Source organism: Tursiops truncatus, chromosome 3 (assembly GCF_011762595.2).
Source record: "Tursiops truncatus isolate mTurTru1 chromosome 3, mTurTru1.mat.Y, whole genome shotgun sequence".
In the NCBI taxonomy this organism is placed as follows: domain Eukaryota; kingdom Metazoa; phylum Chordata; class Mammalia; order Artiodactyla; family Delphinidae; genus Tursiops; species Tursiops truncatus.
Genome location: NC_047036.1, coordinates 47,306,098 through 47,332,590, shown reverse-complemented (window position 1 = coordinate 47,332,590; position 26,493 = coordinate 47,306,098). Strand labels below are relative to the sequence as shown.

The window sequence follows — 26,493 nt, the reverse complement described above, 5'->3', positions numbered from 1 at the left end:
TCTTGTTTCCTGAAGTAAGCTTGTGTCACTTCCCTCTCAGAACTGCTTTTACTTCATCCCATCAATTTTGGATCATTGTATTTCCACTCTCATTTGCCTCCAGGTAGTTTTTGATTTCTTCCTCTTTTTTTTGTGTATCCTTTGACTACTTATTGTAGACATAGGTGAATTTTACTACTTTTGCCTTTTAAACTTCCTATTAGCTTTATAACTGGTTGATCCACTACCTTTACTGTATGTTTGCCTTTACCAGTGAGATTTTTCCTTTCATAATTTTTACATTTCTAGTTGTGGCCTTTTCTTTTTTGCTTTGAGAAGTCCCTTAACATTTTTTGTAAGGCCAGTTTGGTGGTGCTGAAGTCTTTCTAGCTTTTGCTTATCTGTAAAACTCTTTATCTCTCCTTCAACTCTGAATGATAACCTTGTTGGGTAGAGTATTCTTGGTTGTAGGTATTTTTCCTTTCATCTCTTTGGGTGTATTGTTCTACTCCCTTCTGGCCCACAAAGTTTCTGCTGAAAAATCAGCTTATGGTTTTATGGGACTTCCCTCGTACCTAACTAGTTGATTTTCTCTTGCTGCTTTTAGAATTCTCTCTTTACATTTAATTTTTGCCATTTTAATTATAATGTGTCTTGTTGTGGACCTTTTGGGGTTAATCTTGTTTGGGACTCTCTTTACTTCCTGGGCCTGGATGTCTTTTTCCTTTGCCAGATTAGGGATGTTTTCAGCTCTGATTTCTTCAAATAAGTTCTCTTCCCCCTTCTTTCTCTGTTCTCCTTCTGGGACCCCTATAATTCAAATGTTAGTATACTTAATGCTGTTCCAGAGGTCTCTTAAACTATCCTCATTTTAAAAAGTTCTTTTTCTGTTTTTTTTTTGTTCAGCTGGGTGAATTACCACTGCTCTGTCTTCCAGACTGCTGATTTGTTCCTCTGGGTCTACTATATCTAGTCTACTATTGATTCCTTCTAGTGTATTTCAATTATTGTATTCTTCCACTTTGTTTGGTTCTTTATGTTTTCTAAATCTTTGTTGAAATTCTCACTGTGTTCGTCCATTCCTCTCCTGAGTTCAGTGAGTATCTTTATTGTCATTACCCAGAACTCTTTATTGGGTAGATTGCTTATCTCCACTTTAAGTTTTTTCCCTGAGGTTTTGTATTGTTCCTTCTTTTGGAATATATTGCTTCTTATCCTCATTTTGCATAATTCTCTGTTTTTATGTCTATGTATTTAGTAGGTTGGTTACATCTCCTGATCTTGGAGAAGTAGCTTTATATAGGAGATGTATTGTGGGACCCAGTGGCACATCACCCCCTTCTGGTCACCAGAGCTATATGCCCTGCGGGTGCTCCCTACGTAGGCTGCGTTTGCCCTTTTGTTGTGGTGAGGCCACCTACTGTGGGTGCACTGGGAGGTGGGGCTGCTCCCCTTCACCCCCAGCCCAATTGACTGCAAGGCCCTGAGTCGTGTGGTGGATGTGGGCTTGCTAGAGGGTGGGGTAGGCTTCACACATGGCTGGCTCTGTGATCTGGTGGTCCATGTGGCTGCTGTGGACCCGCTGGTGGGGGGGGGGGCAGGCCCCCTAGCACTAGTAGATTAGAGGGAGGATTCCAAAATGGTGCTTGCCAGCACTGGTTCATCACGGTAGAATGAGCTCCCCAAAATGGCTGCTGCCAGTGTCTCCACCCCCAGGAAGAATCCCAGTCTCCTCCTCCCTCTCTGGGAGACTCTCCAAGATGAGCAAGTTGGTTTGACCCAGGCTCCTTTCAAACTACTGCTTCTGTGCTGGGACTCAGAGTACATGAGATTTTGCACATGCCCTTTAAGAGTGGAGACTCTGTTTCCTCCAGCCCTCCAGCCCTCCTGAAGGTAAGCCCCACTTGGTTTCAAAGCCAAATGTCCTGGGTGCTTGTCCTTCTGGTGCAGGAACCCCAAGCTGGGGAGCCCCATGTAGGATCTGACCCCTCACATTCTGGGGAGGACCTCTGCAGTTGTGATATTCCTACCATTTGTGGGTTGCCCACTCATTTATGTGGGTCCTTTAATATTGAATCTCTGCTCCTCCTACATGTTTCATTGTGACTCTTTCTTTATATCTTTAGTTGTGGAAAATCTTTTCTGCTAGTCTTCGGGTCATTTTCATAGCTCTGTAGGTAGTTGCAACTTTGGAGTGCCCATGGGAGAAGGTGAGTTCAGGGTCTTTCTACTCTACCATTTTGTCCCTCCCCCTACCCTTGAATGTTTACTTTTATGCTTTGTACCATATACTAGGAAATAGGACTTGCCAAAAGAAATGCATTATGATTTCAATTATCTTGAAGTCTTATTTATAAAACTGTGTGTGTATGTGTGTGTATATATATATATATATATATGAAACATAAAGTTAAGGTGAAATTTGACTCTCCACAGGTGTTTATAATTTGGTAAAAGAAGGGATTTGTGGCCTAATGTGATAGAAGTCTTTGTGGCAAAAGTAAAAGACGTCATGGAGAAATAGATCTAGAATGTAATTGGTCTTTACCAGATCCAGCTGTTACCAGTTCCAACCTCATGCAGACTGTAATCATGCCTTGAATCTTCCTTCCTCCCTCCCTGTTATCCCTTTACAGTCTATTCTCTATACAGCTGCCAGAGTAAAAATAATTCAAACCAAATGGCTCTCCTGCCCAGAATCCTTCAATGGCTTCTTGGGTCAATTACAGTGAAACCCAGAGTCCTTAATGATAGTCTACAAGGTTCTACATGATCTGGCTCTTGGCTTCCTCTCTAACCTCATTTCTGACTTGAATATTCCTTGCATACCCCTCTCTCTTCACACTGCCCTCATTGCTGTTCCTCAGACATTCCAGACATACTCCCTTGTCACAATCTTTGTCATTGCTATTTCCTTTACCGTGAAAATTTGTCTCTGTGTTATCTGCCAGGCATACTCTCATTTTCTTCAGATTTCTGCTCAAATGTCCCCCTTAGCGAGTAACTTTCCCCAAAACTCTAGGAGTATTTTCTCATCATTCCCCAGCTCCTTTCCTTTTTTTCCTTCAAACCCAAAGTCCTTAGTCTGGCATTCAAGGCCTTCTAAGATCTCATCTCTGCTAACCTTTTTCGCTTCATTTCTATTGGGCACTCACAGCCTATGCTATAGTCTTATTGAGTGACTTACAGGTTCCCTAATATGCCTGTTGCACATGTCTCTTGCAGCACCTCTCACATTTTGCTACTTACTTTTTTATGGGCCTCTCCTCACAGTGCATAAGCTCTTTAAAGGAAGGGACCTGGCATATTTTTATATTTCTGAGACCTAGCATTGTTCCTGGCATATCGTACATGGCCAGTAAATATTTACTGAATATAAAAGATGGTTTTGTCTCCAAGCAGAGACTAGTTGGAACTTGAAAAAGTTGGATATGAACCAATAAATGGGTGAAAGCAGTTTCATCTCTTCAGAAGGCTTGGAGGTGTGTGTGTCCAGAGACAAATATGGTTGAAGAGAGCACAATATTAGAATACCCTAATTTTTAGCAAAATCATATTGGGTGAGGAGGGATGACATGTAACATGACTGAATCATCACACTTAGCTAGAAAAAATAGCTTAAGTGGGAGGAAGGTGTTATTTAGAAAGAAGCAGAGCCATTAGGCACCGGAATGACTCTAACAGCATTAATCCTATTATTTAGTCTGTGAGAGTCATGCGGGATGGTGACCATGCTCCTCATGAGGAAATAGTACACAAGGGGAAACTTCAGGGCAGTGATGGCACGTTCATGTTCTTGCTCATGCTGTCTTGGACCTCTTGCAGAGTGTTGAGAGTTAAGTTAGGCTTAACCTGACTGCTCTTGGCTCAGAGGGAAAGAATGCTATGAAAATTTAGTTTTATCTGTCAAGGATGTGGGAGGGGGAAATGGCTGTATTTGTTTTATATATTTGCCAACGCTGGTTGGTGGTTCGTGTTTTCTATGCAGATTTGTGACAGTGGATCTATGTCAGTTAGCCCAGTATAATTGCACATGCAAACATGCTTTATATAATTTTAGTAATACATGTTTTGTAAAAATGTGAACATAATAGAGTCAGGTAGGCTATAGGTTTTTAAAGGATTAAAACCTTTTTTTCTTTTTCTAAATCAGGTTTGTTACAGAAAGAGAAAATGGCCATTGAAGCATTTCAAGTTTGCTGCCTCCTCCTGCCTCCTGAAAATAGAAGAAAGTTACAGCTGTTGATGAGGATGATGGCAAGGATCTGCTTAAATAAGGAGATGCCACCACTGTGTGATGGCTTTGGCACCCGAACACTGGTACGTTGATTTCTAACATCTACGAGGACTGGAGTTTCGGGGTTAAAATTCACTTGAGTAAAGTTTACTAGCTTGGCAACCAGAGGAAGGTACAAGGCAGGCCGACTTAAAGAGCCATGGCTTGGAATCCACCCAGACTGGTATTGTGCTTTTGGTCTTAGTGACTTAAAGAACATAATGAAAAGTAAAGAGTGAGTAGGGGTAGAGTGTAGAGTGAGTGTAGAGATAGCTGCTGCATCCTGCCTGCTGTCAACACAAGAGAAGGAAGCGTGGACAGAAAGGATTACTGGCGTGTCAAGAAACAGCATTCTCTCCTCCAGGACAAAAAGAGTCGCAAAACCTTTGTTACTATAACCAGTAGGAGAAGATGCAGCATATATCATGGATTAAAGAGGGAAGAAGTAAACTATAGAGTTAGACCGGACAACTTGGAAGGAAAGAATGTGTGTCTTTCAGGGTATGATCTAAGGGTCCATGAGTGAGGATATTTCTTAATATATTCTGTTTTGCTTAAAAACAGGCTAATTTTGAATTCTACTTTGTCATGTCAGCATGTGTTTTAAAATAGGGTCTAGGTTTAGGATTATTTACTAGCAAAATTTATTAATTTTCCTCAAAAAATATCTTAGAGCAAAATTGATGTTTCACTGGGATGTACATCCTTTCTATATGTTGGTGAACCATTGTGTATGCCTGAGGGTCCACTGTTCGACTTTTAGAGGTGTGGTATAAGATCAGAGGACAAATCAGCACCCAGTAGAGTGATTCTTGACCTTTTTTGGGGGGTGGGTGGATGGGTAGGTGGGCTAATGGACCTTTTTGTAAAGCTGAAGAAAACTTTGCACCTATTCCCCAGAAGAATGCATGTGTAAGATTTTCTATACAATTTCAAGGCACTCACAGATCCCCTGGGGTCCCTAGTCTCCAGATAAAGTCTCTGTGTATGTCTCTCCCTCTGTACATATATGTGAGTGAAGATAAAGTATCATCTGCAGTATGTTGATGAAATGAAGTCTTATTAAACAGAATTACATGATGTTATGCTTATAGGTTTTTAAAATTATAGTTGATGTACAATATTATATAAGTTGCAGGCGTATAATATAGTGATTTGCAATTTTTAAACGTTCCATTTATAGTTTTTATAAAATATTGGCTATATTTCTTGTGCTGTATAATATATCCTTGCAGCTTATTTTGTACATAATAATTTGTAATTTTTTTTTTAATTGGAGCATAGTTGATTTACAATGTTGTGTTAGTTTCTGCTGTACAGAAAAGTGAGTCAGTTATGCCTGTACATATATCTACTCTTTTTTAGGTTCTATTTCCATATAGGTCATTACAGAGTGTTGAATAGATACAGTAGGTGCTATACAGTAGGTTCTTATTAGCTATCTATTTTATATATAGTAGTGTGTATATGTCAGTCCCAATCTCCCAATTTATCCTTCTGCCCCTTTCCCTTTTGGTAACTATAAGTTTGTTTTCTACATCTGTGACTCAATTTCTGTTTTGTAAATAGGTTCATTTGTACCATTTTTTAGATTCCACATATTGCGCCTCCCCTCTCCACTCTCCCCACTGGTAACCACTTGTTTGTTCACTATATCTGTGAATCTGTTTCTTTTTTGTTATATTCACTAGTTTCTTGTATTTTTTAGTTTCCATATATAAGTGATATCATATAGTATTTGTCTTTCTGTGCCTGACTTGTTTCATTTACATGCTTATAGATTTTGAAATAAGATTGTCAACAATAAAATTAGTAGGAAAAGGAAAAAATAGTCCATCCAAAGGATTGCATTAAGAATGGATTAGTTAAAATGAATTCTATGGAAACAGCTGCTATAATATTTTTTGTATTTCATCACCTAATGCACTTCTGATGGTTTTGTTCAAAGGTGATTGTCAAATGTACTTACAAAATCCTGAAGAAAATGACAATTAACTAGGAAAAACTAATTGTTGAGGCACATAGATTGTGCTCGCAATCTTTTTTTAAAACAACGAAATAAGACAATAATGAAATTAGGATATTATTAGACTAAATGGCTATAAAGTACTTTTAACTTAAAAGTGCTACATGATCCAAGTTGTGATGGTGATAATAATTTTCAGAATTTGTTTAAATATATATATTTAAAACCATCTATAAAAGGGGGTGCCTTTAAGAACTGCTCAGACAAGCATCTCTGCTAAGTCTCTGTGAGATGTGACGCACATTCTGTACATGCTGGTTGATGAGAAGATCAGCCCATCTGAGATGACAAGATGTGGGCAGGTGCCAGGTGAGATGTGCACCCTGTGCTGTGGGCCATTTCTCACTGACTAGGCACATTTGGTTTTTGCAAATTAGATGGCACTCAGTTCAGAGTAGTGAAAAAACCTCATCTGTGTTTATTTAAAAATTCACCCTCCCTCCCCTCTATTTTTTTTTTTTTTTTAGATGGTTCAGACGTTTTCCCATTGCATCTTGTGTTCCAAAGATGAAGTGGACTTGGATGACTTATTAGCTGCTAGGTTGGTGACGTTTCTGATGGACAATTACCAAGAGATTCTGAAAGTCCCTTTGGCCTTGCAGACCTCCATAGAGGAGCGTGTGGCCCATCTACGAAGAGTCCAGGTAAAGGAAGGGATGTTACCAGTACTATAAAATTGCCAGCAGAAAGTTATGTAAGTTTGCTAGGCTTCTTGGCATTTTTTGTTTTGAAGATTGAGTGAGTTAATTTGTACAAAGTGCTTACAACCGGGCGTGGCACATGGTAGGCAGTGCACATGTTTGTTACTATCTTTGAAAATTTGTGGAATGCCCACTAGGTTTTGTTGTGTTGATCAATGCTGCATACTTTTGGTTGCAAATTCCTAAAATGGGTTTGTTCAGAATCTACATATACTTCCTGATGGAAGTGATTTATGTGCAATAAAGTCTTGATTCATAATAGCCCTGCCACCTAGGTACTATTTTTTGAATGAGAAAGCTGAGGCACAGAGAGCGTAAGTAATTTGTCCAGGGTCACAGAGCTAGGATTCAAACTGATAAAATCGTTTTCCAGAATCAGTGCTCTTAACTACTATGCCATACTGCCTCACTGTAAAGCATGGTATGGTAGAAGAACCCGGCTTCAGAGCCATAAGGACCTGGGCCAAACTCCTGGCTCCCCACTTGCCTGGTTATGTGGCTTTGGGCAAGTCCCTTAAGCCCTCTGGATTTTAGTTTCTGCAAGTGTTGAAATGGTCAATACCTACTCGATGAAGTTGTTGTAAAGAGTAGACACTACATTGTAAAACGTGTGGCACAAATTGTCATATGGCAGATACTTTTTGAAAGGTATTTATTGTTTTTGTCGTTGCAGTCATTATATTAAAATGATGCAAAAGAAATGTAATGTATTACTATCACGTGGGCCCCCCAGAGGGGTTTGTATGTCAGCCTGCAGGAGCAGAAACGTTGGGTAAAGGCAGGCAGGTCTGCTTGTCTCCTTCTGAATGACTGGCCCTCTTTCCCCTTAAGCATGTTTTGAGGCTCCACAATTAAGGACCAGTGAGCTGCTACCTCCCAAAGTATCATTAAAGTAAATAACCATCTGTTTTCAGTGTGCAGTTTAAAAATTAAAATAAAAAATTTTCCTATTGAAGGAATTTGGAAAATAGAGAAAACACACTAAAAAATATCAGAATAACTCTAAATGTTCAGTGTTAAGAGTCTTTTCTATTTCCCCCTCTCCCTCCCTTCCTTCCTTCTTTCCCTCCTTTGTTCCTCTTTTATAACTTACTTTCTCTTAACAATACAACAAGAAGAAGTTTCCACATCATTAAATATTCTTGATTGACCCAGAATGGCCGGGAGCACAGACTAAATGGTGTTTGAATTTCTGATGTGCCCTTTATTAGCCATGTGACCTTGGCATGTTGTATAACGACTCTCTGCTTTAGCATCTGCCCCAACATCTCTTTTTTTCATCAGTAAAATGCGATAACAATAGTTAATAGCTACCTCCTAAGGCTATTTTGGGAATTGAAAGGCTTAAGACATGTAAAGTGCTTAGAATAATGTTTATCACATAGTAAGTACCTCATTTGGTACTGCTGCTGTTATTATTATCAACATTATTGTTATATATTCCACAATATCATTATGATTGGTAACATAATATTCCATGATATGAATATACCATAATTTATTTAAATGATTTTCTTTGGTTGATATTTATATTGTTTCCATTTTTTTTCCATTTTACAATCATTATAACAGTAAATATTTTTATAGTTAGATTTTTTTTTGGTCGATCTGTGATTACTTTCTAAGAATAAATTCCTAGGAGTGGCATTTCACGGTCAAAGACCATGAATGTGTGTTAAACATTGATTGCATATTGTCAAATTTCCATTTAGAGTGATTGTTCCAAGTTGCATTCCCATTGTTGGTATAAGAAAGTGTTCATTTCTTTACACCCTTGCCTACTTTGGGTAACATACATACCTTTGCCATTTAAATGGGTGAAAAAAACAAATTACTGTTGTTTTAATCTCCCACCTCCCCTTGATATTTTATGAGCCAAACTTAAAAAAAAAACCATAAAAATGAAAAGAAATACTTTCACTGAATTTCTGTAAAGAAAAGTGATAGCAGTGACTCCGTTGCTTTGCATCCTTGCTGGGCTTGTGTATTCACATGGCACAGGCTTGTATTGCAGGAACGTAACCCTGTGAGCCTTTCACTGTCAGCTGAAGATCAGATGGCTGAGTGATGATTAACTTAGCCGCAGAGTAGCATGACCTGTGAAGGGGGGCTGTGATGGCCCTGAATAAAATCAGTAACTACGCAATTGTCCAGTTACATTTTCTCTCTTAGAAGTACACGCTCATTAGAATTGCCAAACAATTGTTTGTTTTAGTGCTCAAAGCCTATATAGATCTCTCTTCTCTTGCACAGGGTACTCAGCCACTCCGTCATAACACATTTAGGGTGGTACCTTTCTGAAAATGAAGTGTTACTTGGACTGTTCTGGTGATTTGTTTTGGAGCACTTTCAGGGCTGACCCTGGGATAGATAAACAGTGAGGTCAGCGTTGTTTTTGACACCAACCTTCTGTTGACCGTGTCTGTAACCCTCTTCTTCCTCTTATACCCTTTACTCATAGATATCTTGTGTTTTTCTCATGTCCTAGGCTTTGGCGGTCACATTTTACCTGGGCCTCACCTTTTTCTTCTGGTCCTTTTCTACTTTTTCCAGAATTCTTGGTTCAAATACAAATTAAGTGTTGTGTGTGTACTCCTTTCCTTATGGTTCTGGTCTGTTTCTCTTGGGTTGTCCCTAAATTACCTGGTAAACTGATGCTGAGGCATGGAATGTTCTTCATGGAATAACCCTTCCTGGCAACACAATTATTTATTTATTAAAAAAAATTTTTTTTGAATTTTATTTATTTTTTTATACAGCAGGTTCTTATTAGTCATCCATTTTATACACATCAGTATATACATGTCAATCCCAATCGCCCAGTTCATCACACCCCACCCCCACCCCCCACCGCTTTACCCCCTTGGTGTCCATACATTTGTTCTCTGCATCTGTGTCTCAACTTCTGCCCTGCAAACAGGTTCATCTGTACCATTTTTCTAGGTGCCACATACATGCGTTAATATATGATATTTGTTTTTCTCTTTTTGACTTACTTCACTCTGTATGACAGTCTCTAGATCCATCCACATCTCAACAAATGACCCCATTTCGTTCCTTTTTATGGCTGAGTAATATTCCATTGTATACATGTACCACAACTTCTTTATCCATTCGTCTGTCGATGGGCATTTAGGTTGCTTCCATGACCTGGCTGTTGTAAATAGTGCTGCAGTGTACATTGGGGTGCATGTGTCTCTTTGAATTATGGTTTTCTCAGGGTATATGCCCAGTCGTGGGATTGCTGGATCATATGGTAATTCTATTTTTAGTTTTTTAAGGAACCCCCATACTGTTCTCCATAGTGGCTGTCAATTTACATTCCCACCAACAGTGCAAGAGGGTTCCCTTTTCTCCACACCCTCTCCAGCTTTTGTTGTTTGTAGATTTTCTGATGATGCCCATTCTAACTGGTGTGAGGTGATACCTCATTGTAGTTTTGATTTGCATTTCTCTAATAATTAGTGATGTTGAGCAGCTTTTCATGTGCTTCTTGGCCATCTGTATGTTTTCTTTGGAGAAATGTCTATTTAGGTCTTCTGCCCATTTTTGGATTTTTTTAAATATTGAGCTGCATGAACTGTTTATATATTTTGGAGATTAATCCTCTGTCCGTTGATTTGTTTGCAAATAGTTTCTCCCATTCTGAGGGTTGTCATTGTGTCTTGTTTATGGTTTCCTTTGCTGTGCAAAAGCTTTGAAGTTTCATTAGGTCCCATTTGTTTATTTCTGTTTTTATTTCCATTACTCTAGGAGGTGGATAAAAAAAGATCTTGCTGTGATTTATGTCAAAGAGTGTTCTTCCTATGTTTTCCTCTAAGAGTTTTATAGTGTCCGGTCTTAAATTTAGGACTCGAATCCATTTTGACTTTATTTTTGTGTATGGTGTTAGGGAGTGTTCTAATTTCATTCTTTTATATGTAGCTGTCCAGTTTTCCCAGCACCACTTATTGAAGAGACTGTCTTTTGTCCATTGTATATCCTTGCCTCCTTTGTCATAGATTAGGTGACCATAGGTGCCTGGGTTTATCTCTGGGCTTTCTATCTTGTTCCATTGATCTATGTTTATGTTTTTGTGCCAGTACCATATTGTCTTGATTACTGTAGCTTTGTAGTATAGTCTGAAGTCAGGGAGTCTGATTCCTCCAGCTCCATTTTTTTCCCTCAAGACTGCTTTGGCTATTCAGGATCTTTTGTGTCTCCTTACAAATTTTAAGTTTTTTTTGTTCTAGTTCTGTAAAAAATGCCATTGGTAATTTGATAGGGATTGCATTGAATCTGTAGATTGCTTTAGGTAGTATAGTCATTTTCACAATATTGATTCTTCCAATCCAAGAACATGTTATATCTCTCCATCTGTTTGTATCATCTTTAATTTCTTTCATCAGTGTTTTATAGTTTTCTGCATACAGGTCTTTTGTCTCCCTAAGTAGTTTTATTCCTAGGTATATTATTCATTTTCTTGCAGTGGGAAATGGGAATGTTTCCTTAATTTCTCTTTCAAATTTTCATCATTAGTCTATAGGAATGCAAGAGATTTCTGTGCATTAATTTTGTATCCTGCAACTTTACCCAATTCATTGATTAGCTCTAGTAGTTTTCTGGTGGAATCTTTAGGATTCTCTATGTAGAGTATCATGTCATCTGCAAACAGTGATGGTTTTTCTTCTTTTTTTCCAATTTGTATTCCTTTTATTTCTTTTTCTTCTCTGATTGCTGTTGCTAGGACTTCCAAAAGTATGTTGAATAATAGTGGTGCAGAGTGGACATCCTTGCCTTGTTCCTGATCTTAGAGGAAATGCTTTCAGTTTTTCACCATTGAGAATGATGTTGGCTGTGGGTTTGTCGTATATTGCCTTTATTTTGTTGAGGTAGGTTCCCTCTATGCCCACTTTATGGAGAGTTTTTATCATAAATCGGTGTTGAATTTTGTCAAAAGCTTTTTCTACATCTATTGAGATGATCATATGGTTTTTTCTTCAATTTGTTAATATGGTGTATCACACTGATTGATTTGCATATATTGAAGAACACTTGCATCCCTGGGATAAATCCCACTTGATCATGGTGTATAATCCTTTTAATGTGTTGTTGGATTCTGTTTACTAGTATTTTGTTGAGGATTTTTGCATCTATAATCATGAGTGATATTGGTCTGTAATTTTCTTTTTTTGTAGTATCTTTGTCTGGTTTTGGTATCAGGGTGATGGTGGCCTTGAGAATGAGTTTGGGAGTGTTCCTTCCTCTGCAATTTTTTGGAAGAGTTTGAGAAGGATGGGTGTTGTCTCTTCTCTAAATGTTTGATAGAATTCATCTGTGAAGCCATGTGGTCTTGGAGTTTTGTTTGTTGGAAGATTTTTAATTACAGTTTCAATTTCATTACTTGTGATTGGTCTGTTCATATTTTCTCTTTCTTCCTGTTTCAGTCTTGGAAGGTTATACGTTTCTAAGAATTTGTCCATTTCTTCCAGGTTGTCCATTTTATTGGCATAGAGTTGCTTGTCGTAGTCTCTTAGGATGCTTTGTATTTCTGTGGTGTCTGTTGTAATTTCTCCTTTTTCATTTCTAATTTTATTGATTTGAGTCCTCTCCCTGTTTTTCTTGATGAGTCTGGCTAATGGTTTATCAATTTTGTTTATCTCCTCAAAGAACCAACTTTTAGTTTTATTGATCTTCACTATTGTTTTCTTTATTTCTATTTCATTTATTTCTGCTCTGATCTTTATGATTTCTTTCCTTCTGCTAACTTTGGGTTTTGTTTGTTCTTCTTTATCTAGTCCTTTAGGTGTAAGGTTAGATTGTTTATTTGAGATTTTTCTTGTTTCTTGAGGTAGGCTTGTATAGCTATAAACTTCCCTCTTAGAACTGCTTTTGCTGCATCCCATAGGTTTTGAATTGTCGTGTTTTCATTGTCATTTGTCTGTAGGTAGTTTTTGATTTCCTCTTTGATTTCTTCAGTGATCTTTTGGTTATTTAGTAACGTATTGTTTAGCCTCCATGTGTTTGTGTTTTATACGTTTTTTCCCCTGTAATTCATTTCTAATCTCGTAGTGTTGTGTTCAGAAAAGATGATTGATATGATTTCAGTTTTCTTAAATTTACTGAGGCTTGGTTTGTGACCCAAGATGTGATCTATCCTGGAGAATGTTCCTTGCGCATTTGAGGAGAAAGTGTAATCTGCTGTTTTTGGATGGAATGTCCTATAAATATCAATTAAATCTATCTGGTCTGTTGTATCATTTAAAGCTTCTGTTTCCTTATTTATTTTCATTTTGGATGATCTGTCCATTGGTGTAAGTGAGGTGTTAAAGTTCCCCACTATTATTGTGTTACTGTCAATTTCTTCTGTTAGAGCTGTTAGCAGTTGCTTTATGTATTGAGGTGCTCCTATGTTGGGTGCATATATATTCATAATTGTTATGTCTTCTTCTTGGATTGATCCCTTGATCATTATGTAGTGTCCGTCCTTGTCTCTTGTAACATTCTTTATTTTAAAGTCTATTTTATCTGATACGAGTATTGCTACTCCAGCTTTCTTGTGATTTCCATTTGCATGGAATATCTTTTTCCATCCCTTCACTTTCAGTCTGTATGTGTCCCTAGGACTGAAGTGGGTCTCTTGTAGGCAGCATATGTATGGGTCTTGTTTTTGTATCGATTCAGCAAGCCTGTGTCTCTTGGTTGGAGCACTAAATCCATTCACGTTTAAGGTAATTATCGATACATATGTTCCTCTTACTATTTTCTTCATTGTTTTGGGTTTGTTCTTGTAGGTTCTTTTCTTCTCTTGTGTTTCCGACTTAGAGAAGTTCCTTTTGGATTTGTTGTAGAGCTGGTTTGTTGGTGCTGAATTCTCTTAGCTTTTGCTTGTCTGTAAAGCTTTTGATTTCTCCATCGAATCTGAATGAGATCCTTGCAGGATAGAGTAATCTTGGTTGTAGGTTCTTCCCTTTCATCACTTAAAGGATATCATCCCACTCCCTTCTGGCTTGTAGAGTTTCTGCTGAGAAATCAGCTGTGAATCTTATGGGAGTTCCCTTGTATGTTATTTGTCACTTTTCCCTTGCTGCTTTCAATAATTTTTCTTTGTCTTTAGGTTTTGCCAGTTTGATTACTATGTGTCTCACTGTGTTTCTCCTTGGGTTTATCCTGTATGGGACTCTGCACTTCCTGGACTTGGGTGGCTCTTTCCTTTCCCATGTTAGGGAAGCTTTCGACTATAATCTCTTCAAATATTTTCTCTGGTCCTTTCTCTCTCTCTTCTCCTTCTGGGACCCCTATAATGTGAATGTTGTTGCGTTTGATGTTGTCCCAGAGGTCTCTTAGGCTCTCTTTTCATTCTCTTTTTTTAATTGTGTTCTGTGGCAGTGAATTCCACCATTCTGTCTTCCAGGTCACTTATCCATTCTTCTGCCTCAGTTATTCTGCTATTGATTCCTTCTAGTGTAGTTTTCATTTCAGTTACTGTATTGTTCATCTCTGTTTGTTCTTTAATTCTTCTAGGTCTTTTTTAAACATTTCTTGCATCTTCTTGTTCTTTGCCTCCATTGTTTTTCCGAGGTCTTGGATCCATCTTCCCTATCATTATTCTGAATTCTTTTTCTGGAAGGTTGCCTATCTCCACTTTATTTAGTTGTTTTTCTGGGGTTTTATCTTGTCCCTTCACCTGGTACATAGTCCTCTGACTTTTCATCTTGTCCATCTTTCTGTGAACGTGGTTTTTGTCCCACAGGCTGCAGGATTGTAGTTCTTCTTGCTTCTGTCTGCCCTCTGGTGGATGAGCCTATCTAAGAGGCTTGTGCAAGTTTCCTGATAGGCGGGACTGGTGGTGGGTAGAGCTGGGTGTTGCTCTGGTGGGCAGAGCTCAGTAAAACTTTAATCTGCTTGTCTGCTGATGGATGGGGCTGGGTTACCTCCCTGTTGGTTGTTTGGCCTGAGGCGACCCAACACTGGAGCCTATCCAGCTCTTTGGTGGGGCTAATGGCAAACTCTGGGAGGGCTCATGCCAAGGAGTACTTTCCAGAATTTCTGCTGCCCGTGCCTTGTCCCCACAGTGAGCCACAGCCACCCCCCACCTCTGCAGGAGACCCTCCAACACTAGCAGGTAGGTCTGGTTCAGTCTCCTATGGTGTCACTGCTCCTTCCCCTGGGTTGCGATGCACACACTACTTTGTGTGCGGCCTCCGAGAGTGGAGTCTCTATTTCTCCCAGTCCTGTCGAAGGCCTGCAATCAAATCCCACTAGGCTTCAAAGTCTGATTCTCTAGCAGTTCCTCCTCCCGTTTCCGGACCCCCAGGTTGGGAAGCCTGATGTGGGGCTCAGAACCTTCACTCCATTGGGTGGACTTCTGTGTCGTAAGTGTTCTCCAGTCTGTGATTCACCCACCCAGCAGTTATGGATTTGATTTTACTGTGATTGCGCCCCTCCTACCGTCTCATTGTGGCTTCTCCTTTGTCTTTGGATGTGGGGTATCTTTTTTGGTGAGTTCCAGTGTCTTCCTGTCGTTGATTGTCCAGCAGCTAGTTGTGATCCTGGTGTCCTCAGAAGAGGGAGTGAGAGCACGTCCTTCTACTCCGCCATCTTGGTTCCGCTTCTGTATTCTTTTAACACATTTATTTTTAACTGTGGCTTCTGGGAAAAAAAAGTCTTAAACCAAAGACATGAATATAATGGTAGTAATTTTATCCAGTGCAGAAGAACAGTAGGTGCTATATTTTTGAGGAGATGAACCTCTTGGACTCTGAAAAATTTTTTTTAACTTTTTAATTTATATTGGAATATAGCAATTAACAATGTTGTGACAGTTTTCAGGTACACAGCAAAGCGACTCAGCCATACATATGCATGTATCCATTCTCCCCCAAACTTCCCTCCCATCCAGGCTGCACATAACATTGAGCAGAGTTCCCTGTGCTGTACAGTGGGGTCCTTGTTGGTTATCCATTTTAACTATGGCTGTGTGTATACATGAATCCCAAACTCCCTAACTATCCCTTCCCCCCACACTTGCCCCTTGGTAACCATAAGCTCATTCTTTAAGTCTGTGAGTCTGTTTCTGTTCTGTAAATAAGTTCATTTGTATCATTTCTTTTTAGATTGCACATATAAGCCATATCATATGATATTTCTTTCTCTGTCTGACTTACTTCACTCCGTATGACAATCTCTAGGTCCAACCATGTTGCTGCAGATGGCATTATTTCATTCTTTTTAATGGCTGATTAATACTTCATTGTATATATGTACCATATCTTCTTTATCCATTCCTCTGTCGATGGGCATTTAGGTTGTTTCCATGTCTTGCCTATTGTAAACAGTACTGCAATGAACATTGGTGTGCATGTATCCTGTCAGACCATGTTTTTCTCCGGATATATGCCCAGGAGTGGGATTGCGTGGTCATGTGGTAGCTCTATTTTTAGTTTTTTGAGGAACCTTCATGCTGTGAAGGTGGCTGTACTAATTTACATTCCCACCAAGAGTGTAGGAGGGTTCCCTTCTTTCCACACCCTCTCCAGCATTTATTGTTTGTGGATTTTTTTGATGATGGCCTTTCTGACTGGTGTGAGGTGAATCTCATTGTAGTTTTGATTTGGATGAAATTAAGTATTTTTAATGGATGCTTTTATTTATAGATCTTGGTACCTTTTTCCCTCTTATTTCAGCCTTCTGCCTTTTGCCCTGTAGTATCTGCACATTTGTTTTCACTAGTTTCATGCTATGAACATGTTTGGAGATGGGTGCAGTACTTCCCTCTACACAGCAGCTGAGCTAAACTTGTACTTTTGTCAGTGCCCAAGGGAGGGAGGAACAGACTCTCCAGATGTGGGAAGAACCTATATAGTTCATCATGTGTGTTTGGAATCATTCTAGGCAATATGTTCAGTTTGTGTATAAATTTCAGATCTTATTAGAAGAGAGCACAAGGTTTTTTGTTTATGAAAATGGCTTTGGGGTTTAAAAAGGCAAAAACTTATATGCTACACTGTGGCTTTACGTGATTTTTTTTTTGAAGTTATGGAAACACTTTTTACTTTTCATTATAGTTTTTCCCAGTCAAATTGAATGTCATATCATTCCTACTAGGAGATCTACGGTCTGAATTAATTCTTGAAATTTATTTGAAAATGCGCTTTCACTAATAATCCCTTTGCCCCAGATAAAATACCCAGGAGCTGATATGGATATCACTTTGTCTGCTCCATCATTTTGCCGTCAAATTAGCCCAGAGGAATTTGAATACCAAAGAGTATACGGCTCTCAGGAACCTCTGGCAGCATTGTTGGAGGAAGTCATCACAGATGCCAAACTCTCCAGTAAAGAAAAGAAGAAAAAATTGAAGCAGGTAAAAAGGATATTCTTCATAAGTCATTTCTTCTCCCTACCGTTCTTATGTTGTTTTGTTTCCTTTTTATTCTCTATTTTAATAGGTTTCATACGAATCTCATCTTCTGAGACAGAGCAGTTTTGAAAGTAAATATTTTATTTCATATATTAATTTACACAAATATGGTCAGTTTTCCAGGTCTTTATTCTCCAATGTAAATCTTTCACCATTATTGAGCTCTTCATTTATGAAGCTATTCTCTAATATTTGTCCTTGGTTTTGATATGTGGTATGATGTGAGTTAGTGGAGCAATTACTTTAAATTCAGAGAGGCTGTCAAATGAGAACAGTTTCTTGGGATTTTTTTGAAAGGCAAATCAGACTGAATTCACAAGTGTAAAATGTCCAGAATTTAAGAGTCTTTGGTTTTACATAGCCCCTATCAAATTGGTTTCTTGCTGCGGGCATCACAAAAAGTTTTTAGTTCTTGTTAAACAACACAGCTTAGGGTTTCAGAGAAGAGTTTTCAACTCAGCATAGGTTTAACTTGATCTTTTTTAAAACTTGAAGTGTAATTGATTTACAATGTTGTGTTAGTTTCAGGTATACATACCTTGATCTTTTTTTTTTGTTTGCTTTTGTTTTTGTTTTTGTCTCATAAGTCTCTTTTATTCAACACACTCCCCAACTTTCTTTTTTTAAAATCGTTTTTAACATCTTTTTTTTTTGTAACATCTTTATTGGAGTGTAATTGCTTTACAATGGTGTGTTGGTTTCTGCTGTATAACAAAGTGAATCAGGTATACATATACATATATCCCCATATCCCCTCCCTCTTGCGTCTCCCTCCCACCCTCCCAATCCCACCCCTCTAGGTGGTCACAAAGCACCGAGCTGATCTCCCTGTGCTATGCGGCTGCTTCCCACTAGCTATCGATTTTACATTTGGTAGTGTATATATGTCCATGCTACTCTCTCACTTCGTCCCAGCTTACCCTTCCCCCTCCTCATGTCCTCAAGTCCATGCTCTACATCTGCGCCTTTATTCCTGTCGCCTCTAGGTTCTTCAGAACCATTTTTTTTTTTTTTTTTTTTAGATTCCATGTGTATGTATTGGCATACGGTATTTGTTTTTCTCTTTCTGAGTTACCACTCTGTATGACAGAGTCTGGGTCCACCCACTTCACTACAGATAACTCAATTTCCTTTCTTTTTATGGCTGAGTGATATTCCATTGTATATATGTGCCACATCTTCTTTATCCATTCATCTGTCGATGGACACTTAGGTTGCGTCCATGTCCTGGAAGTTGTAAATAGAGATGCAGTGAACATTGTGGTACATGACTCTTTTTGAACTATGGTTTTCTCAGGGTATATGCCCAGTAGTGGGATTGTTGGGTCATATGGTAGTTTTATTTTCAGTTTTTTAAGGAACCTCCATACTGCTCTCCATAGTGGCTGTGTCAATTTACATTCCTACCAACAATGCAAGAAAGAGGGTTGCATTTTCTCCACACCCTCTCCAGCATTTATTGTTTGTAGATTTTTTGATGATAGCCATTCTGACTGGTGTGAGGTGATACTCATTGTAATTTGATTTGTGGTTCTCTAATGATCAGTGACGTTGAGCATCCTTTCATGTGTTTGTTGGCAATCTGTATATCTTAGAAGAAAGTGTATTCTGTTGTTTTTGGATGGAATGTCCTATAAATATCAATTGAGTCCATCTTGTTTAACGTATCATTTAAAGCTTGTGTTTCCTTATTTATTTTCATTTTGGATGATCTGTCCATTGGTGAAAGTGGGGTGTTAAAGTCCCCTACTATGAATGTGTTACTGTCGATTTCCCCTTATATGGCTGTTAGCATTTGCCTTATGTATTGAGGTGCTCCTATGTTGGGTGCATAAATATTTACAATTGTTATATCTTCTTCTTGGATTGATCCCTTGATCATTATGTAGTGTCCTTCTTTGTCTCTTCTAATAGTCTTTATTTTAAAATCTGTTTTGTCTGATATGAGAATTACTACTCCAGCTTTCTTTTGGTTTCCATTTGCATGGAATATCTTTTTCCATCCCCTCACTTTCAGTCTGTATGTGTCCCTAGGTCTGAAGTGGATCTCTTGTAGACAGCCTATATATGGGTCTTGTTTTTGTATCCATTCAGCCAATCTGTGTCTTTTGGTTGAAGCATTTAATCCATTTACATTTAAGGTAATTATTGATATGTATGTTCCTATTACCATTTTCTTAATTGTTTTGGGTTTGTTATCGTAGGTCTTTTCCTTTTCTTGTGTTTCCTGCCTAGAGAAGTTCCTTTAGCATTTGTTGTAAAGCTGGCTTGGTGGTGCTGAATTCTCTTAGCTTTGGCCAGTCTGTAAAGGTTTTAATTTCTCCGTCGAATCTGAATGAGATCCTTGCTGAGTAGAGTAATCTTGGTTGTAGGTTTTTCCCTTTCATCACTTTAAATATGTCCTGCCACTCCCTTCTGGCTTGCAGAGTTTCTGCTGAAAGATCAGCTGTTAACCTTATTGGGATTCCCTTGTATGTTAATTGTTGCTTTTCCCTTGCTGCTTTTGATATTTTTTCTTTGTATTTAATTTTTGATAGTTTGATTAATATGTGTCTTGGCATGCTTCTCCTTGGATTTATCCTTTATGGTACTCTCTGCGATTCCTGGACTTGATTATTTCCTTTCCCGTATTAGGATAGTTTTCAACTATTATCTCTTCAAATATTTTCTCAGTCCTTTTTTTTTTTCTCTTCTTCTTCTGGGACCCCTATAATTCAAATGTTGTTGTGTTTAATGTTGTCCCAGGGGTCTCTGAGTCTGTCCTCAATTCTTTTCATTCTTTTTTCTTTTCTTTTTTTTTTTTTTTTAAATAGATTGGATTTAGCATAGGTAGTAGTGCTGAGCAGGGACAACAGGAGGAAAGTTTCCTAATCGGGCTGGTTGGTGGTGTCGTCTTTTTTATTTATTTATTTATTTATTTATTATTTATGGCTGTGTTGGGTCTTGTTTCTGTGCGAGGGCTTTCTCCAGTTGCGGCAAGCGGGGGCCACTCTTCATCGCGGTGCCTGGGCCTCTCACTATCGCAGCCTCCGTTGTTGCGGAGCACAGACTCCAGATGCGCAGGCTCGGTAATTGTGGCTCACGGGCCCAGATGCTCTGTGGCATGTGGGATCTTCCCAGACCAGGGCTCGAACCCACGTCCCTGCATTGGCAAGCGGATTCTCAACCACTGCGCCACCAGGGAAGCCCCTCATTCTTTTGTCTTTATTCTGCTCTGCAGTAGTTATTTCCACTATTTTATCTTCCAGGTCACTTATCTGTTCTTCTGCCTCAGTTATTCTGCTATTGATTCCTTCTAGAGAATTTTAAATTTTATTTATTGTGTTGTTCATCATTGTTTGTGTGCTCTTTAGTTCTTCTAGGTCCTTGTTAAATGTTTCTTGTATTTTCTCCATTATATTTCCAAGATTTTGGATCATCTTTACTCTCATTACTCTGAATTCTTTTTCAGGTAGACTGCCTATTTCCTCTTCATTTGTTTAGTCTGGTGGGTTTTTACCTTGCTCCTTCATCTGGAGCATCTGTGTATTTCTCTGTCTTCTCATTTTGTGTAACTTACTATGTTTGGGGTCTTCTTTTCGCAGGCTGCACATTCTTAGTTCCCATTGTTTTTGGTGTCTGCTCCCATTGGGTAAGGTTGGTTCAGTGGGTTGTGTAGGCTTCCTGGTGGAGGGGACTGGTGCCTGTGTTCTGGTGGATGAGGCTGAATCTTGTTTTTCTGGTGGACAGGACTGTGTCCGGTTGTTGTTTTGCAGTGTCTGTGACCTTATTATGATTTTAGGCAGCCTCTCTGCTAATGAGTGGGGTTGTGTTCCTGTCTTGCTAGTTGTTTGGAATAGGGTGTCCAGCACTGTAGCTTGCTGGTCATTGAGTGGAGTTGGGTCTTGACATTGAGATGGAGATCTCTGGGAGAGCTTTTGCCATTTGATATTATGTGGGGCTGGGAGGTCTCTGGTGGACCAATGTCCTGAACTTGGCTCTTCTACCTCAGAGGCTCAGGCCTGACACCCGACCAGAGCACCAAGACCCTGTCACCCACGCGGCTCTGAACTCTGTAACTCCACGCTCCAGAGGCCCTCCTTTAGAGGTGCTGCCTCTCCCCTTCCACACAGGTCCTACCTTGATCATTTTTAAAGTATTGATTCAAGAGCAAGTGAATGGTGTTTATTTTTAAAGACTGAATCCTGCATAGCTTGATTTCTGATCACACCACCTAAGATTATACACAAAGCACAAAGGTTCTAGATTCCCGTCCTGTTCTTCTCAGAGTAATTTTGGAGAAGAGTTCAGTGGTGACAATCAAAGGAAAAACATATTGCTTCTCTGTATGCTTTTTGTAAAGTAATGTATACCAGCATGTTTTCTCTTCCATTTGGGTAGAAGCAGGTGGAGCTAAGCTGGAGAAGCAGGGAGATGGGGAAATGTTGTTGGGCCCAGATTTTCTTTGACTGTGTAGAACATAAGTCAGAATTACTTGTGAATATTTTAGAAGGGAAGTGTGTTTATAGTTGGCAGGGGAGAAATTTAAAGAAGTATGACTAAAGTGAGTTTATTGGAAGATTAGATCAAATTAAAGATGAATCCGATCTATTGAAAGTGCAATCCAATGATTTAACAAAAAGAAATGGATTTGTGTTGAAGTGAACTTGTGATCTGTTTTCTTCTTATTTTCTTTTCTGATGGAAAGCAGTAAACATTAAAACAAAACAAAAATAGGGAAGTATTGCATCAGAAACTTATTTTAAAATTACAGTGCCCAGGGCTTCCCTGGTGGCGCAGAGGTTGAGAGTCCGCCTGCTGATGCAGGGGACACGGGTTCGTGCCCTGGTCGGGGAATATCCCACATGCTGCGGAGCGGCTGGGCCTGTGAGCCATGGCCGATGAGCCTGCGTGTCCGGAGTCTGTGCTCCGCAACGGGAGAGGCCCGCGTACCGCCAAAAACAAAAACAAAAACAAACAAACAATAATTACAGCGTCCAATTTTATTGACTTTCATTTGTTTTTTTGACACTTCTTGGATCCTTTTTTTTTTATTTTTAGTTTCAAAAGTCCTATCCTGAAGTCTACCAAGAACGATTTCCTACACCAGAAAGTGAAGCACTTCTGTTTCCTGAAAAACCTAAAGCAAAACCACAGCTGCTGATGTGGACACTAAAAAACCCCTTCCAACCATTTCAAAGAACTAGAAGTTTTCGGATGTAATACTTGGATAGCTGTTAAAGACCTCTGTTGTTGCTGTTGCTTTTGAGTAAATAGGTGGTTAGAGGACTATGGTGGTGGAAGAAAGAAGCACATAAACCACAGACTACTGAATTATAAAGATTTCCTGACTTCAAAAAATGTTGAGCCATTATCAGTATTTTTATAAAATTCAATGCTGTTTTTAAAGTGTACAAACCAATTAAAAATAATGAGACAAATATATAGTGGTAAAGTTAACGTTTTTAATTTGTTACAAAAGGTAAGGGTATTTTCATTTTTTTATTTGTTGTTTCCTATGGTGTTTATAAAATATTTGTGTGTACATCCTAGTTACTGATGGCTTTGTGATAACCAAGACTGAAAAATAGTGTATATGTTTGAATAAGAACGACACTGAGTACTGTTACTGTGATGCTATTGACCTAATAGCCAATTGTGATTTCTGCTGTATAAATTGTTTTTCACTGTTGCACAAAGATTCTTAATGTTCTTTATTACAATGACTGTGTCTTTTATTGCAGATCTGTTGGGTGCTATGACAGATTTTATGAAAGCTAGTTCTTTTATGATGTATGTATTAGTTGGTGTTTACTTGTAAGTGAAGTAGATTTTCATCTGCCTGCAGTGGTATAATTTCAGTCTTGGCTAAAGATGGAAAATTGAACTGGATAAATTCTTTTGGTCTCATTAGCCCTGTGATTCTAAGTCAAATCTTTGTTGTTTCATGAAAAACACAAATGGGTTAAGTAAAATGAGACTACTTCCTTTATAAGTATCAATATATTTTCCCCAGCTTCCTCATCCTTTTGAAAGTAAATGGAATGTAAATAAATACTGTTCTTTTTAATACTGTACATGGTGTTTCTTTTTTGGCATTTATTTAGGTCAGGGAGTTCCCTGGTGGTCCATTGGTAAAGAATCCGCCTTACAATGCAGGGGACGTGGGTTCAATCCCTGGTCAGGGAACTAAGATCCCACATGCCGCGGGGAAACTAAGCCCGCGTGCCACAACTACAGAGACCACGCGCTCTGGAACCTGTGAGCCACAACTAGAGAGAAGCCCGTGTACCACAATGAAGAGACCACACACCGCAATGAAAGATCCCACGTGCCTCAACGAAGATCCTGCGTGTGGCAACTCAGACCCAACGCGGCCAAAAATAAATAAAATAAATAGATAAAATTAAAAAAAAAAGAATATATATATTTAGGTCAGTCAGAGAGCATCTTCAGATGCTAAACGTCATCACCTTAGCTAATGTTCTCACATCAATCATTTATTTCTATGATAAAATAAGAAGTGAGTTTTGGGCTTTAGTACTAGACTTTAGGAGGTGCTTTGTCCATTTCTTTTGCTTTGCTCTGCCCTCTTGCAAATAGTGGTACACTTAAATTATGGAGCAGCTGGAATGCTTCTTTTGAGACTGATTACCCAAAAAGCTAAGAGCGGCACTCATTAATTGGCTTGCTCTGCTCTTTGGACTGAATTTTACTTGCACTTGAGACCCCCACTCTGTGCTTTCGTAGCAGAATGCCTCCTGCAGTGGACTTCCTCTTCAAAGATGGAAATAAGTATTCCTATTGGTTTGAGTACCCCGTATCATGCAAGTGTGGAAAGTAATGGGAGATTTCTAGTGTTTCAGGATTTTGTTCTTAGACCTTGGAATTCTGTTTAGAGCAAATAATAAATCTACTTTCTGCTCTATTTGTTCCCTGAGGTAGAATTTACTTTCTGGAGTCTCCTCTTCTGTTGCTCATCTTTGGGAATCTTTGTTACTGTTTTCTTTTTTTACCCTTAAGTTTACTTTTTTTTACTGTTAAATATCACATACTTATGGAGAGATCATAAAACATAACCACCACCTACATGTGAACTTGAGGAGTAGATAAAACCAGTTTTTCAAAGTGGGTGTGCCAATTAACAGCCCATCAGCAGTGTATAAGAGTTCCTGTTACTTACCATCCTCACCAAAACTTGCTATTGGCAGTTTGAATTGTCAGTGTGGTGGATGTATAATGGCATCTCATTATGGTTTTACTTTGTGTTATTAATATGGCTGAAGACTTTTCCCATATTTTTTTGGACTTTTTTCACTTTTGTTCAAATTTTAATATCAGCTTGTTAGGCTACACACACACACACACACACACACACACACACACACACACACACACACACACACACAGTTGAGATTTTGATTTTGATTGTATTGAACTTATAACTCTATGTGGAGAGAATTGCCATCTTTACGATATTGAGTCTTCTAGTCCGTGAACATGCTTTATCCCTCCATATGTTTAGAATAAATGAGAAAAAAATTTAAATTTCTCTGTAAACGGTTGCAAATCTTTTGTTAGATTTGTTTCCAGATATTTGATACTTAAAAAAAAAGTTAATATCAAATTTTTCTTTTTTTTTTTGGCTGCGCTGCGTGGCATGCGGAACTTCCCTGACCAGGGATTGAACCTGTGCCCCTTGCAGTGGAGGCACGGAGTCTTAACCACTGGACCACCAGGAAAGTCCCAAAATTTTCAAATATATGAAAAGGTAAAGATAATAGTACCCAACCCTAGCTTCAACAGTTATTATTTAACTGTTTGCTCCTATGGTAAGTGGGGTTATTTATTTTTTTCTATATATATATATTTTTTTAAATTTTTATTTATTTAAGTTTTGGCTGCATTGGGTCTTCATTGCAGCGCGCGGGCTTCTCATCGCGGTGGCTTTTCTTGTTGCAGAGCATGGGCTCTAGGCGCACAGGCTTCAGTAGTTGTGGCATGCGGGCTCAGTAGTTGTGGCTCCTGGGCTCTAGAGCGCAGGCTCAGTAGTTGTGGCACACGGGCTTAGTTGCTCCATGGCATGTGGGATCTTCCTGGACCAGGGCTCGAACCCTTGTCCCCTGCACTGGCAGGCAGATTCTTAACCACTGTGCCACCAGGGAAGTCCAATGGGGTTATTTTTAAATTTCCATTTTCTGTTTGTTGCTTATATATAGTATAAACTGATTTTTGTGTCTAGATTTTTGTACCCAACGAGCTTGCTAGACTTCCCCATTCACTCTAGTGTGATTCTTCTGGATTTTCTGCATTCACCACATCATATGCAAACAATGACACTTTTTGTTTTTCATTTCTGTGGTTGACAGCATCTAAAATGTCCCCAGTGATCCCTGCCTTTTGGTGTTTATGCCCTTGTGTAATCTCCTCTCCTTGAGTGTGTGACCTTGGATCTCATGACACAGTTTTAACAAGTAGAATATGGCAAAAGGGATGGGATATCACTTTTGAGATTAGATCACAAAGACTCTGGCTTCCATCTTGCTGGCCCTCTCTCTTGTTCTCTCCCGGGCTCCCTCTGAGGGAAGCCAGCTTCCCTCTTGTGAGCTGCCCTATGGAGAGGCCCCTCAGGCAAGGAACTGACATCTCTGCTGAATAGCCAGTGAGGACAGAAGGCCTGCCAACAGCGGTATGAGTGATCTTGGAAGTGGATCTACTGACGCCTGCCAACAGCCATGTGAGTGATGTTGTTTTGGTTTTGATTTTTTTGGGCTGCACCGCTGACCAGGGATCCACCCTGCGCCCCCTGGAGTGGAAGTGTGGAGTCTTAACCACTGGACTACCAGGGAAGTCCTGATGTGAGTGATGTTGGAAGTGGATTCTCCCTTAGTTGAGCCTTGAGATAAAGGCAGCCTTAGCTGACACCTTGACTGCAGCCTGTGAGAGATTCAGCTAAACTGTTTCTGGATTCTGGACCCACCGAAAATATGAGATAATGTTTGTTGCTTTAAGCCATTTAATCTAGGGTGATTTATTATGAAGCAATAGATACAATACAGTTTATACTTCTTTCTTCCCTACATCCCTGCATCCTTCCCTCTTTTGCTTTTTTTTAAACCATTGTGAAAGG

At 39.1% G+C, this 26,493-nt stretch overlaps 1 protein-coding gene across 2 annotated transcripts in view; it reads left to right on the top strand.

Moving 5' to 3' along the window:
* DEPDC1B (DEP domain containing 1B) overlaps positions 1-23,433 on the top strand; it is a 101,006-nt gene extending 77,573 nt beyond the window's left edge. The window contains exons 8-11 of one of the 2 annotated variants that reach the window (XM_033852887.2): positions 4,133-4,299; positions 6,749-6,925; positions 17,142-17,327; positions 22,425-23,433. In XM_033852887.2, the coding sequence (XP_033708778.1) occupies positions 4,133-4,299; positions 6,749-6,925; positions 17,142-17,327; positions 22,425-22,586 (692 nt within the window). In that variant the 3' untranslated portion in view covers positions 22,587-23,433. The remainder of the gene's footprint in view (positions 1-4,132; positions 4,300-6,748; positions 6,926-17,141; positions 17,328-22,424) is intronic. The other variant, XM_033852888.2, reaches the window with a different exon arrangement.
* The last annotated feature ends 3,060 nt before the right edge of the window (positions 23,434-26,493 follow it).